General features: G+C 43.2%; 1 protein-coding gene across 3 annotated transcripts in view; it reads left to right on the forward strand.

Moving 5' to 3' along the window:
* LOC103058405 (major histocompatibility complex class I-related protein 1-like) overlaps window positions 1-15,060 on the forward strand; it is a 28,286-nt gene extending 13,226 nt beyond the window's left edge. The window contains exons 4-8 of one of the 3 annotated variants that reach the window (XM_088129650.1): window positions 4,573-4,857; window positions 9,508-9,786; window positions 11,763-11,852; window positions 12,399-12,431; window positions 14,137-15,060. In XM_088129650.1, the coding sequence (XP_087985776.1) occupies window positions 4,573-4,857; window positions 9,508-9,786; window positions 11,763-11,852; window positions 12,399-12,431; window positions 14,137-14,144 (695 nt within the window). In that variant the 3' untranslated portion in view covers window positions 14,145-15,060. Of the gene's footprint in view, window positions 1-4,572; window positions 4,858-9,507; window positions 9,787-11,762; window positions 11,853-12,398; window positions 12,432-13,863 lie in introns of all 3 variants that reach the window. The other 2 variants (XM_025173264.2, XM_088129651.1) reach the window with 2 other exon arrangements.
* The last annotated feature ends 912 nt before the right edge of the window (window positions 15,061-15,972 follow it).

The following is a 15,972-nucleotide window of genomic DNA, read 5'->3' on the forward strand; positions in this document are numbered from 1 at the left end:
TCACGACAACTGAGCTGAAAACACCAGCAATACAAGCATGGATGGGTGATGGCCATTTTTGGCTGGACGTTACTTTTTGTGGATTTCTGTTGGTCAGCTAAGGGGGGTCTCAAGAGTCTGGAGATTGGTGGCAATGAGACAACTGCAAGTCATCTTCAGAGTTTTTCTGAAGGTTTGGAGAATGAAAACGGTGATGGTGTAGAAGGGCCTTATATTCGGGATCATCTTTCTCCTTAGCTTCATCCTTGTTTAAATTGCAGCATCCTTTTGTCTTTCTGTAACTAAATGCCGAGAGCCAGTTTGATGTAGTGGTTAAGGCACCAGCTAGAAACTGGGAGACAGTGAGTTCTAGTCCTGCCTTAGGCACAAAGCCAGCTGGGTGACCTTGGGCCAGTCTCTCTCTCAGCCCTAGGAAGAAGGAGGAAAGGGCAAACCACTTCCAAAATCTTCCCAAGAAAACTGCAGGGACTTGTCCAGGCAGTTGCCAGGAGTCAAGGCTGACTCGAAGGTGGTGGGGGAGGCTTCTATTCTTTGGTCTAGATGGGATGGCAGGGGGCTTTGTCTGGGGCAGGGAGGGTCAGTTTGGCTCTGATGGGATTAAGCAAAGAGAGGAACTGGGTTTGACCCTGGTCATGTCTAAAAGACAAGGAGGGAAAGAGGGTGCTGAGAAGCAAGTTGTTTTAACTCTTGAGATGCTGCTTGCTCTTGGGTTGACCAGGAGAATTGCCAACCCTTTCTTAGGAGCTGGGACAGCAGTTTTACACGGTCAGCAAAATTAAGGATGGATTTCCTGTAGAAGTTAGCAAAGCCCAGAAAGTGTTGCACATTTTTCATCTTATGGTGTGTGTGTGTGCTATGATAGAATAGACTGTACCTTTGCTGGATCCATCTGTATGACTTCTATGGAGATTCTGTAGCCCAAATAGTCTAACTGAGGCAGGTCAAATGCACATATTCTAGCTTGGCAAAGAGCTGCTTGTCCCATAATTTTTGCAATACATTTCCAACATGGGTGACATGCAAGGAGGGATCTTCAGAATAAACTAGTATGTCATCTAAGTACACCACCATGTGCTTGTCTAAAATGTCTGAAAATATTTTGTTCATGAATCTAGAAAAAATAGCTCTACAGTTAACCAGGCCGATAATCATCACTGTGTATTCAAACTGTATCTTGTTTTGAAGACTGTTAAATACTCGAATCCTTCTTTCATTCTGATTAGGTTGTAAGCACTTCTCAAGTCTAGTTTTGTAAAGATGTGGATCTTTTGTAGCTGGTCTAGTGGATCTGAGATAAGTGGGAGTGGATAATGGTGTCTAATTGTTACTCTGTTCAGGTCTTTGTAGTCATGAATGGGGGGTCCCTTCTTTCTCTTCAGAATGGCTGCTGCTTCTCTTTGTTTTTTGGGCACAAAAAATATTGGTGTCCGTGCTGGTGAGTTGGAAGGGTGAATTAATCCTTTTTTGATGTTGACATCCAAATATTCCTTGAGAATGGCTAACTTGCAAGTAGACATGGAATATTGTCTCTTTGCTGGGATTTGGGCTCTTGGCTTCAAATTGATGGTACAATTGCATGCTTGATGGGGAAATAACATAGCTGCCTTTCCCTCCCCAAACACATCTGCAAAATCTGCATATTTTTCTGGTAGTGCAAATTCTCCCATGTTCTGTACAGGTAGTCCTAACAACCACAATAGGGACTGGAAAATTGGTCATTAAGCAGAGTGGTCATTAAGCAAATCCAGCTTCCCCAATGGACTTTTTTGCCAGAATTCACTTAACGACCACATGATTTGCTTAACGATCGTCATAAAAATGGTCACAAATTGTGATCACATTACCGCGGAGGGTGGTACAATGATTTGCAATGGTCGTAAGTGCAAGTACAGGTTGTAAAGTGCTTTTTCCAAGGCTGTTGTAATTTTAAGCCACTGTTAAACAAATGGTCGTTGAGCAAGGAGAACCTATATTGGAGTGGGGGTAAACCTGCACTGCTTGTAAGTAATGCTGCTGGCATTTAGGGGAAGGGAATGAGAACGTCCCTTGTGCCCAACTTACATCTGGATCATGCAGCTGAAGCCACTCTATTCCCAAGATGCTGGGCTCTTGCAAGGAGGCAGTTACATAGAGCATTATAAACTTGCTGGGATCTTTGTCAGTTGCAAAGGAGCTGTGAGCTGCAAAATCGGCCTTGCTCTTAGTGGCTGTTTGTCAATCATCTCAACTATCATTGGGCTTTCTAGAGCTTAAGCAGGCAACTTTAGTTTCGGTACTATTTTTATATGTATGAAATTAGTGGTTGCCCCTGAGTCTACAAGAACTCAGAACAGAAAGTTCCATCTGCTGCCTGGAATCTAAAGTAACAATAACAGGAGTAATTAAGTATGCTTGCCTGCTGTCAGCTGTCTGAACTTTCCTTAAATGGTGGAGGGCCCCCCTTTTTTGCTCCTGGGAGAGGGGCCAGCAAAGTTTCCTTGGTGTGCTGCTTCAAAGTGAACTGGGCACTTGCTGGCTCTGTTGATTCACAAGTTCTGCATCAGGTTGCTGTGTCAGACACTTGCACTTTTACTGGGCATGATCTGGCTATGTGCCCTGGGGCCTCACAATAAAAGCACAGTCCCTGATCTCTTCTTCTTAGCTTCTCTCCTGATGACAGGGATCTCTTGGTTGCTCCGATTTGCATGGGTTCTCCCATGCTGGATTCTGAGGAGGCCTTTGGGAGGGGGGATATGGGGGAAGGCAGGCTGTAGGTTCTTTTCCCCTTATCATTTCTTCCCTGCCTTAACTCTTCTAATCAGGTGTCTATTATTACACAACGTTGATACAGCTCTTCCAGGTATTTGGGGTGCCTTACCTTACTAGCTCATCTCTTAGGACCTTGGCCAGCCCTTCTGGGGTCAGTCAGGGCTAAGTCATTCCACCCTACATCACCAGCAAGTAATTTAAAGTCCAAAATATATGATCTTACTCTCCTTTGTCCCTTTCAGTCTGTGTTTGGGGTGGGGGGGAGAAGGAAGGTGCTTTACCAGCTGCTGGCTGGCTGTAGGCTGACAGTGTTGCTGCTGGAGTAAAGTGACTGTTGGGCTCTGCTTCTCTTTCAGTTCTTCTGCTGTTAGCTTGCTGGAATCTGCTCCTTCTTCAGCATCAGTCACCTGCAATTTCTTCCTCTCTGCTCCCTCACATGACAAGAATCTCCTTCAGATCCACATCCACACTCAGGTGCTAACAGCATTTTCCTTTTGTAATTCAAAACCCGGTGTAGCACTTCAGACTGCCTTAAAGTCCCAGAGGGAAAGACAGCAAAGGGAGGGAGGAGTTCATGCTGACCACTGCAAAGCTTTCTCACCTGAAAAATGGCAGGAGCACCTACAAAACAGAATAGCTGAGGTGAAAAGGTAGACATTTCTCTGAGTCGAGCTGATCTTCTTGTGACTACACAGGAATAACCATGTTGTTTGCTTGGCAATAATGTGGAAGTGGTTTGCCACTGCCTTTATTCCAGAATGTTTTTGGTTTCAACTTCCGAGTCTAGTCTATAGCCCTGGGAATTATCTGGTGGTCTCACCAATCCCTGTACTAATTAGGTTTGATCCTGCTTATCTTCTTCACAGTTGAATGAAGTTTAGCTAGGGGCTAAACAACAACAGTAGCTTTTGAGAAATCACATTTATTTTGCAACTGCTCAAATGGCAAAAATTCTACATCTAGTCCTATTAATGGTTCCATTTTCTAGCCAGGTTCTCCAACAACATTTTGCCTTTCTAGCTCAAAGTTGGATTTCTTCATTTTGTTAATCTGGCAGGATCATATGGGTGAAGCTGGAATTGGCATGTTATGCATGTCAAACTATTAGCCATCAGAGGAGAAGGAATTTCATATTTTACAAAATAATTGGATTCTAGAGCTCTGCAAGGTTTGAATAGGACCTTCATGTTTGAAGGTTCTCAACCAAGTGAGCAACAGAGAATTTTGATCCGAAATAAAGATGGAGCTCAATGGGGAAGTTTCAGAGGCGTTGGTTGTCAGTTTCCAAGACGACCTTGAATGAAGCTGGAAAACTTACTTCTTTAGTGATTCCTGCTTCTTAAGGTAGGAATGGGCAATCTATTCTACCCTCTCAGAGCTCCCTCCAAAAGCGTTATCAAACTTTGGCACTGCGAATGCTGAAAATTGGTAAGGGCTTCTTACTTTTTCTCCATTGAGACAGAAAACACCATGAATCCATCATATTAGACCAAGACTAGGGCGTGATGCAGTTAAAAAAGTAAAGGAAAAAAAAATTAAATCTTGCACTGCCCATCTACCTGATATATCCCCACACACTTCGCACAAACACTCTGTCCACTGGGGCCTTCATCCTGTCCTAAAACATGTGTACCCCAGCTACCCAAAAATTTCCCACTCCTACCTTAGTATTGTCTTCATGGGGAGTTCTCCCCATTACAGAATACTGCACTGAAATAGATGATCCCCTGGAAAACCTTCCAACATTTGTGTTCAGGTTTCTTCTCGCATCAGCTAGAGGAGGAGGACTGTCCTTTCATACAGGCCATTATTGCTATTTTGCAGAGCTTCCAATAGTGAAAGTGACTCATCAGGCCAGCATCAACAGCCTTCATGCCCTCACCTGCCAGGCCTATGGCTTCTATCCCAAGGAGATCAATACCAGTTGGAGGAAGAATGGAGAAGTCTTTGACCAAAACAGCAGCTCTGTGCACATCGCCCCAAATTCAGATGGGACCTTTTATGCCAGGCTGAGTATTCAGATCAATCCCAAGGAGAGGAAGCTTTACAGATGCCACGTGGAACATGTCAGCTCCAGTGAGCCCCTGGATGTTGTCTTGGAGGAAACAGGTGAGAAACCACAATAGAGAAAAGGTCTGGGCTCCAGCTGAAAAGCACAGGTATATGTATGAATGTTCCCCTGTATTAGAAGTCCCTGATATCACCAAATGGGGAGCTGTGCCAGCTCCATTTCAGATGGGATCTGCTCTGTCTTCTCCCCCCTCTGCTTCAATAGCTACTCCTATTCATATGCTTGTAGGGCTGGGGAACAGCTGCCACCACCTCTTTATGCAGGAATTGTAAGTCTAGGAGAATTCCCCAACTCCCGGATTGTTCCTTCCCCTACTGAGCAGGCCGGTCAATGCCTGTGCAGCTCTTCTCCAGTCCTCTGCACAATCCAGCAGTATTGTCACCTCTCAGCTGGGAAGCAGTCTGTCACTCTGACTCGCTGACTGCCTCCGGCCACACTTCAGCTCCACAGACCAGGTGGCCAACCACAGTCTGCCCCTCTGACACATTCTCCAGCCCCTAACATTCACATTTCCCTCCCAGATAATCCAATTGTGGCACCACGGTGAGGAAGAAAAGCCCTTCTGGATGGGTCACTTCATTGTAGATTTGCTTTCAATACTTTTCCTATGTTATCAGAATTTTCAAGCTGGATAGTCCTTGTTTCATGCAAATCAATCCCTAAAGTTTTCAGTTCTGCCATTTCCTGATATAAAGAGTCAAATCTCTGCTTCCTTATTATATACACTCAATCCTTGTTATCCACAGGCTGTATGTTCTTGAGCCCCCCCTGCAGAAACAGAAACCACAGTTATTGAAGCATTGATCTATGAGAAAAATGGGGTTAGGTTCCCATGGACCCTCTTCAGTACACCTGTTACTGTAAGCACATCATGTTTCCAATAATACAGAACATACAGTACAGTATTTGAAGTATTTTATTTTAAAGAATGAAAAAGCTTTTATTTAAAGAACAAAAAGAACTTTTTGCCACTCTATAGACTGGGTGACGGAGATAGCAAGGGCAGCTTGACATCTCCAACTTCGGCTGCTTCCTCCTCCATGCTGGCTATCCCTTGACTTGTTGAAGGTTGTAGTGCCAGAGACGTCTTCCTTGCGATGGGTTTAAAGAACTGTGTTAGTGTTGCGTGCCGTGATTTCCATCACAATTCTTTTAAAGGCGTATGGACAAAAAGCATCCTCAAGTTGGCTTTTAAACTTGAGGCTGCATTCCATCGAGGGATCCAACTCCTGAACTTCCTTGGAAAGGTTGTCAAGCAACGCAGCCCACTTCTCAAGCTTCGCTATGTTGAGTGGGACAATTTTTGGAGCAGCTTCATTGTCGTCAGCATCAGCATCATTGCTCTTTTTTGCCTTCCTCAGCCATAGCATCCAAATCCTCATTGCTAAGCTCAATGACATGTTCTGTTAAAATGTCAGCAACATCCTTCTGTAGGTCGCCACCAATCCTTCATGTCAAACTCATGATAGCTTGCACATTTTTTTTACCTTGTTCGTCAGCATTTTAAAGCCTTCAAAACCGGTGACATACTGCAGCCAGACTTTTTTCCAACTGCAGCCTGAGAAACTTTATTCCAGTCTACTTTCATGTAGTCTGACATTGCAGATGGTGATGGGCTTCCAAAAGTCCATTGGGTGGAGTCAGGGTTTGCATCCAGATGTTGGCAAGCATTGCGGTAGAGCTCCTGGGTATAATGGCTTTTGAAAGCCTTTATAATGCCCTGATCAAGTGGCAGGAGGACAAAAGTTCAGGGGCATGGAAAGGACTTTGACATTTGGGTAGGCATTTTCAAGGTCCACATGAATGTGAGCAGACACATTGTGCAATAGCAATAGAACTTTGAATACAAAGTTCTTAATGATTTTCAGCAGGTTTTACAAACTTTTCAGCAACCTCTGTATTTGCTGAACCAGCCTCACCTGGAAGTTTCACATTTTTTAACCCATACATGTTTTAAAATGCTCCAACCAGCCAGCACTACCAGAGAAAAGCTTCACATTTTCCTGATTTTCAGTCAAATGTTGTAAATTTGTGTGGCTTTGTTCCTTATAGTAGCGTTGTCCACAACACCTCCCTTGTGGCCAGCCATTTCATTTTTCCACAAACTAAGCTGCTGTTCCATTTTTTTCCATCACACATCTCACAAACAACAGAAGTCACTTTAGCACTTTCTGGAGCAGCTTTGCGAACAGCTTTATGAATATTGTCTTCCTTATGGTGTATCGTATGGGTGGTTGATCATTTACATTGAATTGTCTGCCTATGGATGCTACAGAATTTCCAGAACGTAGCAAATCAAGCACTTGAATCTTATCCATTAGGTTCATTACAGAGTGTTTGTGCTTGGAAACACTTGTTAAAACAGTTTCAATGGCACTTTGCTTCAATGCCATTGTTAAAATTAATTAAATTTTACCCCAAAAGAGTGAGAACATGTGAACTATTATCAGAACGGCATGGAGAACACAAGAAACACTGCACGAACAAGAATGCAGTTTCCCTTGGTTTAGCTTGTGTCACCGCTGTGTGGTACGGCTCTCTCTACTGTGCATAGCCACATATAGCTGTGTTGAGATCGTGTTTGATGAAAAATGGGTTACACTTATACTTCCACGTATAAGCGAATCCACGGAAACAGAATGCGTGGATAACGAGGATTGAGGGTACCTCTGTTTTATCTCTTCAACTGCTGTTTTTAACTCCACAAATTCAATCATTCTAAAATACTATATATCATAAGCAAGAGCGTTTAAGAATTCTATATTGCTGTCCCATCTTTCCTTGGGGGGGGTCAGTAATAAATTCTGTTTCTTGTTGCAATTGAGCTCCAAGAAGTTGTCCTCTCATTGGGTGATAAACAGTTTGCTGTTTTCTCTGTCTTTTTTGCCTTTGCACCCATAATTTTTCCCCACAGAGCAGTAATTTAAATGGAGAAAGGCAAAAGAAATGCTCTGTTTACTAATTAAGCAGCAAAGTGTTGAAAAGGTAAGGAGAGAGTCTCTTGGATTGGGAGAGTAACTAAGTTGTAACTTCAGCTACCCTTCATTCCAACTGGAAGTCTAGATATTTACTTCTGTTCCACATCATGATATTTAATTTCAGAGTAAGCGACGTTATGTAATCTCTGGAAAAGGCTCTAATGCTGGGAAAGGTGGAAGGAAAGAGAAGGGGACGAACAGCAGAAGGTGGATGGACTCAGTTATAGCGGTGATGGGGGCACCATTGGGAGACGTGAAAGGCAAGGTTAGGGATAGTTCGTCTTGGAGAAAATCTATCTATATGGATGCTAGGAGTCAAAACTGACTTGATGGCACATAATCCATCAACGTTATGCAAAACACAGAGGAAAAGGTGAGAAAATAAATAAAAGGCAGGACATCAGAGAAAAGAAAAGGAAACAGTTGAATTTACTTTATACCAACATCAATCATTATACTCTCCATATGATCCATACCAAGCTTCCAAGAATTCTCTTGCATTTTTGGATTTAGCTTGGTCTAAGATGCTGACAGTTTCCCAGTTAAAACTGTGGTTGAGTCTGTCCATGTGTTGTGAGATTCAGGAATTTTCATCATGTCTTCTGACTGCTAGTTGGTGCTCGTGGATGCGGTCTGCCAGCCTTATGCCTGTCTGTCCTACATAGTGTTTGTTACAGTCCTTAAACTGTGTGTTGAAGATGACTCCTGTTTTCTCTTCTTGGGCTACTGGGTCTTTAAAATTAATTTAAAAAATTAAGTTGCAGATCTTTCAAAGAGGCAGGAAGTGACAGGGAAACTTAATTACTTTGACAAATCCATCCACACTTCGTTCTTCCGGACTTACCTTGTTGACAATTTTCTCATTCAGAAGGTGGAAGTGGGCACAAGGGAATCAGCTATTCCTGACCTGACATTAATCAACAAGGAATCGTTAGTTGATAAGTATTTTCAAGACCTCTTAGTTGATAACTATTTGTAGGACCCCTTGTCTCTCATTATTTCTACTTGTCCCAGTGAGGTCCCTTCCATCAAGCAATGTCATCTGATGGGACCCAGGAACTCTGTCTTGTGTGTCACAGTCCTGCCCTGTGGAACAGCTCCCCACCCCCACAATTCAAATGGCCCTGAACCCATTGGCTTTTCGTAAGAAGATCCATCTGTTCCAAAATAGCTGTCATGGATCAGAAATGGGTAAAATCCCCGAACAGCAGAATATCAATTATAGAAGGAGCCAGCCAATGGACTTCCTAGGTATAAAGAAACAAAAGAAGAAAAGAATGTTCTTGTGTCTCCTATTGCCATGTAGGACTATGAGGGTTTTGCTTTCTACTTGGGCTGTTGTTTTGCTTGCTACGATACAGATGAAGCTATGAAACTTGAAATGTGGGCTAGCAAAGGAACTACATGAAAGTAACCAGGGACATAGAAATAGTAACGGGGTGGAGGGTGGCCAACCACCTAAAAATCTCAAAAGCAGCTGAGTATCTTGAGCATCGTGATGTGGTGTGGCACAGTATAAATCTAAATAAATAAAAATGTAAGATACTTAAAGAAATCTCTAGGTCTTCTTTGGAATTGTTTACATCTCAAGTATTTGATCTATGTGGGATGTAGAATATCCAATATGGGAACAGATATGTACTTTTTTTGCCCTGTGTTGCCAACCCTAGGGATAACTTTCTATTACCTCTGGTGCTTCTATTTCTGCAGAACCACCAGCTGTGACAATTACACGCATGGTGGATGGTGATGGCCTGGAGATCTTGAACTGCTCTATCTGTGACTTTTACCCTAAAGAGATATATACCACCTGGAAGAGGGATGGAGAGATTTGGGATCAAGAGACTATTCGTGGGGATATCATCCGTCACTGGGATGGGACCTACTGCACCTGGATCAGCATCACAATTGACCCCAAGGAGAAGGACCGCTATGGGTGCTATGTTGAACATGATGGCTTGCAGGAACCACTCCATGTGGTTGTAGGAGGTGACAAACTGCAGGGAAGGGGAGGATTGTGGGAGATAAATTTCAGGCTGGCAGTTCCCAGATGTGGGCCTACTTTGGTTTTATTCTATTGGAATTCCCTTTTTTTTAAGATTGTGGACCTGCAGTGAACAGCCTGCGCAATTTGCTTGGAATTATTTAAAGAAGGCTGAAAAATTCCATCACACTAATAGGCTAACTGTGATGGCAGATACTTGGGTTTCTAAATGCTTGGTTTCTGTTCCCTCCCCAACTTACTGCGACTAACACAGCATTAGATGTGGTTTTACTGTCTCCTACACAGGGGTTTTGTTCCAAGCATGCTCACGTTATTCCATGTGGAAACATGGTGGCCTGCACAAGTGTGTGGCTTGGAAGGAGATGGGTGAGAGGGAGAAGGGAGGGAGGCGCTTGCTGTTAATCTGGCACTTCCACAGAGGGCTGGGAGAGACTTCAGCCTGAAACACTGCGAAGTGGCAGCTGGTCAATGTAGGTAGAGCTGAAGCAGATCTGACTGGGTAGAAGGCAGATTTCTGCATGCCTAGCTTGGACTGAGTGGAGGCTTCTGGAAAGAGAGAGAGACAAACATGCATTTTTTATTGCAACAGCATTACCTGGAAAAGACTAGGAGAAACAGCTCACGTTTGAAGAAAGGAATGGGTTAGTATATCAGGTTAGGACTCCTCCCTTAAAAAAAGCAATACAGAGTAAACAATATACAAAAACCAATTAAAAGAACAACAGCAGTATCCAACCAGTTAATTATGAAATTGTAATACTGAAACAAAAATAAACAGAACCCTCCCCCCAAATTATTGATATAAATTTCATAAATGCATCACATATTCATTTAATCATTTATAACAATGTACCAAATTTGTCTATTCTTGTAAAATATTATGAAATCTATGCCAAAAGGAAATGCGTTATTTCATTTTTTGATTAGTAGAAAAAATAGCCTTTTCAAGAATGGATAAATTACACATTTCTTGAATGTCCAGTTTTTGGTATCCAAGATAATAGTACTTTTCCGGTATATCAATATTGGAGGGATATAGCCAATATTCCTAAAAAACAGTCAGATCCCACAATTTTGGAATAGAATTCAAAATGACATTGACATTTTAAACTTAGAAATATTTACCCTATCTCTATATGTTACAGTATTCTTCCAGAAAGAAATAAAATCTGGACAAGAGCAAGTCATATGAGTTAATATATCCTCAAATTTCTTACATTGCCAACAGAGAAAATCTACAGTCTATCCTTTCTGATTCATTCTTTGAGCAGTCCAATAAAATCTTTTGATAGATTAATTTCAGCTTTAAGTCCAAGGAAGCAAGCTTAACATTGTTTAAAACATGGATCCATGGATCCTCCATTATCTGGTATTCCAACTGCTTACTCCATAACTCATAAATATTAGTAACTTCACCTTTATAGTTATTTTTCAATTTCTGATATAATCTCAAAGTCAGTTTGATTTCAGAAACAGCCTCAATCAACTATGATAACATCTCAGTCTTCTCTGAGGCAGCGAAGGAGTCTGGTCCATACTGAGAAATCAAAACCTACTTAAGTTGATTATATTGCCATTTGTGTGTATACAGCAAAGAAATCTATCTGTACTTGTTGAGAATCATTAACATAAATTGTCACAGCTCAGCTATTGCAATGTTCTGTACACGGGGCTGCTCTTGAAGACCTCTCAGAAGCTTTCGCTGGTCTAGAATCCAGCAGTGCAGTGACACGCCTGATCTGTGAGCTACACTGGTTGCCAGTTTGCTTGTGGGTCTGGTTCACAATGCTGGTTATGACTTGTAAAGCCCTACAGGGCATGGGGCCCGGTTACTTGAGGAACCGCCTGTTTCCCATGGTGTCTGCCCAACCAATTCAAGCTGAGCGGGTTGCTTTGATCCTCTCCACGCAAATACTGTCTTGGTTTCCTTTTAATTATTTTGCTCTTTTTCCCAACTCAGCTTCAGAATCCAAACTAGGACTCCTCCTTGGCTGTGTCGCGGCTGTCCTTGTCATAGTGTCTATAATCATCGGATTGTTAATATACTGCAGTAAGTAACCTGTAAATATCTTTGCTTACTGGTGTGAGTAGTAAGATTCAAAGACTACCTTCCTTCCTTTTGGGAGCTTCTTGTAGGCTTCCTTCTTCCACATTTCCTCAGCCCTCATCAGGAGTTTCTGAACTCTTCTGAAGTTCTTGCTAGGACTCCACTAAGGACTTAGCTTAGTCTGAGGTTAGAACAGTTCCACGTTCTCCTCCGTAACAGGGAAGAGCCATTGCAGTTCTGCCCTTCAATAGTTTTTGATCAAAAAGCAGCAGAGAAATATTACAATAAAATACAGTATATATTTCTCCCAGCTGCTTCTGCCAATTATCCTCAGTCCATTCCAGAGGCAGCAGGTTTCCTGTGGAGCAAAGGGGGTGAGTTTGTACTTTGAAGAGCTTCATGTTTCTGCTAAAAATAGTTTCCAGGGGAGGCCGGGACAAAGCAACTATGGAAAGATCTCCTGGGGCTTTTCCTGCTATGAAGGAAGAGACTGAATGATCTCTGGTGGATTCTTTTGTAGCTCTAACTCTCTGATATTTGTTATTGCAGAGAAGCGTCAAGGTGGCTACAGAGCAGCAGCAAGTGAGTGATCTCTTTGCCTGTTTGCATGATAGTCAGGAGCAAAGAAGTAGACAGAAATCTCATGCCAACAACATTTCAAAAAGAGCATGGCATATAGGTATTTCTATCTCAGTGCTAGAAGCCTGAGAGGAATTACAGTACATGGCTGCAGATGAGAAGTGGGAATAAACATAAAGCAGGTAGAGGAAAGAGAATCAGTGGACACAGTCAATCCTGGATACCACATTGTAAAAAGGACAGGGAAAGATACACGCTGTTCTGTATATCAAGGAGGGCATAAATTCTAACATACTAGCAAACATTGGCCACCAGTATAAATGAAATCTGGGAATGTGCTGTCACTTCTCTGATTAAAGAGATGCTGAGGATGATCTTGAGATAGTGAAAGAATCAGGAAGACATGCAAAGGAAGGGTCCTTTCAATAATGGGAGACTTCAAATCCTTCCCATAAGGGCTTTTCTTCAGGGGCTCAGTTAGCGCTCTCTATCCACCCTTGAGCAGGCAGAAAACTAAACTGGCAAAATAGTTGCTGTCCCCACCACTGATCCCCATTGTATCTCTATAGACTTGTTTCTGACTTGTCCTCATCTGAAGTGTGGAGGGTGTGTGAAGCAAAGTCACTGAGAAATTCTCTGGCTTTGCTCCCCTCAATCTTTCCCCATGTCACTAACTGGTAGAAAACCATCTGCAAATCACAGAATGTAACTTCATACCCTTAACTTTAGTAATTGGCCAAACTCTGTACCAAGACCACTGATCGGCAGGGTGGGTGGAGGCTGTTCAGTAGGTGGCTCTCCCACTTCTCTGGCAGCCCTCACTCTGTGGATCAGCTGTCTTGCCTCAGAGCAAGCTGCCCACCGGCTGATGAGCAGAATTGGATGCTTCCTAGTAAAGCTACCCGTATTGAGCAGGTGTCCTCACCACCCATCAAGCCTTCAGGAGCTTACCTTGAGATGCCATGCTCTTTCCCTCTCCAGAAAAGGAGAAAGAATGGGGCCAGAGGAGAGTGCCCTGGATCCCAGGGGAGGTGACCCAAGAGGGGATGGGCTCCTCTGTCTTCTATGGGTCACCTCAGTGGTGCTTAAAAATTTCTGAAGCCTTTTGAATTTTCAATATTTGTGCATAAATGTGACCTAAAATGTGATATATTCTCCACACAAGTCCTAAAACTAGATAAAGAGAGCCCAATTAAACAAATGAGTCAGAAACATTATACTCGTTCATTTATTTATTGAGAACCCAGAAATGAAGGGAATTGCAGGTCAGCTTTGAGCTGCCTTGGAGGGATTACGGGTGGTGCAGAAGGGCCTCTGATGGTGTGTTTCTGTGGCTAACACAGTGAGGCTCTGCTGATCAGTAAATGAGAGAATAAGTGAATGTCAGACCTCTCTCTTTTTTCAGCACTGACTGTGTGTCTTTTTTTTCCTTCAGACAGTGACCCCAAGTCCAGCAGTTCAGGCAGGGGTAACCATGAAGAACACCCACTGACAGAGACAGGAGTCCCACTTCTCACCAACACTGAGAACACCTCTCAACAACACTGAGAACAAGGGAGACAGTCCACCTCTTCAGATTAGTTATACCTCCAAAACACCTTTGCCTCTTTTCATTCACTATCTCGCTATGCTAGTTCAAGGGAAATGGGGATTGGATGGCTTCTTAAGGTCCCTTCCAACCCTGATTTTTCTGATCTTATTGCTGTAGGACATTGAAGAGAGAAAACACTCTCTGAATAACATCAAGTGAACATTTAACTCTCAAAATGAAATGGAACTGGACCAAATTTGGTGTGGTTTGAGAAGTCGTCAAAAGGAAGATTGAGTTCTAAAATGGATTGGAACTTCAGGTGGAGCTTCAAGGACTAGGTGAAAGACAATTATGGTAACTTTACATCTTCTAACTGAAGTTAGGATGGTGAAATTTGATTTGGTAGCTGATACTGATGAACTTCAAAGTCCAAAAGAAACAGAATTATGGCTAATTCTATCTGAAGGCATCCAACTTACACTCAGAATGCAGAAAAGATCCTACCCACTGGTGGCAGAATTAAGAAGAAATGAGACACAAAGCATTCTCCGGCAAGGAGAAGCCATTGAATCGCACCTCGTGTCTTCTGGATGGCTGTAGCTTATTTATTTATTTATTTATCAAATTTATATCACCGCGCAACTCCCCCACAGGGAGGGACTCTGGGCAGTTTACAACAGAACAATTTAATGTATTGTTGAAGGCTTTCACGGCCGGAATACGATGGCTGGTGTGGGTCATCCAGGCTGTGTGGCTGTGTTCTGGAAGTTTTGTTTCCTAACGTTTCGCCAGCACCTGTGACCGGCATCTTCAGAGGGCAGGAGCACAGACAGGAGCAGTTCTCTCTGTGCCCAGGATGATGTGACCCTGTTGTGGGTATTTATAGAGATCAGCGAGGGTGCCTGAAGGGTGTGTGTGTGTGGGGGGGCGGTTTGGGTTAATGATTGGCTGCTTGATTTGGTGTCAGAATATATGTGTATCTTCCTGGGGGTTAGGCAGGGTTTTTTCCTATTGAGTTGTTAACGAGTGGCTGCTGAGGGCAGGAAGATACACATATATTCTGACACCAAAACAAGCAGCCAATTGTTAACCCAACCCCCCCCCACACACACACACACCCTTCAGGCACCCTCGCTGATCTCTATAAATACCCACAACAGGGTCACATCATCCTGGGCACAGAGAGAACTGCTCCTGTCTGTGCTCCTGCCCTCTGAAGATGCCGGTCACAGATGCTGGCGAAACGTTAGGAAACAAAACTTCCAGAACATAGCCACACAGCCCGGAAGACCCACACTAGAACAATTTAAAATAGATAAAAACATAAATAGTACAGATATAAAAATACAATTAATTAAATACAATAAAATCCAAGGGATGATGGTATTATTTCAGCCTATGATCAGATAGTATTGGTCCAAGGCAAAACTAGGGAAACAGCCAACCCCAAGACTGACTATTCCCATCCCCACCCCATGTATGATCACAAAACCAGGTCTTCAGTTTTCTTCTGAAGTCTAAAAGGGAGGGGGCCAACCTCACTTCTGGGGGGAAGACTGTTCCAAAGGGCAGGGGCTGCTACAGAGAAGGCTCGTCTCCTGGCCCCCGTCAGATAAAATTCTCTTACAGACAGGGTCCGTAGCATGCCCTCTCTGCATGACCGGGTGGGACAGGTTGATGTAACGGGGATGAGACGGTCCTTCAGGTACCCTAGACCCATGCCATGTAGGGCTTTAAAGGTGATAACCAACACCTTGAATTGGACCCGGAAGCAAATTGGCACCCAGTGCAGCTCACGGAGCAAAGGTGTTATATGTGCTGATCTTGATGCACCTAAAATTGCCCACGTGGCCACATTCTGGACCAGTTGAAGCTTCTGGATGATCTTCAAGGGTAGCCCCATGTGGAGCGCATTACAATAGTCTATATGGGAGATGACCAGGCCATGAGTGACTGTTCAAAGGGCCTCTTAATCCAGGAAAGGGCATAACTGGCAGACAACACGAAGTTGTG

Source organism: Python bivittatus, unplaced genomic scaffold (assembly GCF_059951505.1).
Source record: "Python bivittatus isolate LINGU-HERP-01145 unplaced genomic scaffold, Pbiv_v1 ctg000810_np1212, whole genome shotgun sequence".
Lineage (NCBI taxonomy): Eukaryota > Metazoa > Chordata > Lepidosauria > Squamata > Pythonidae > Python > Python bivittatus.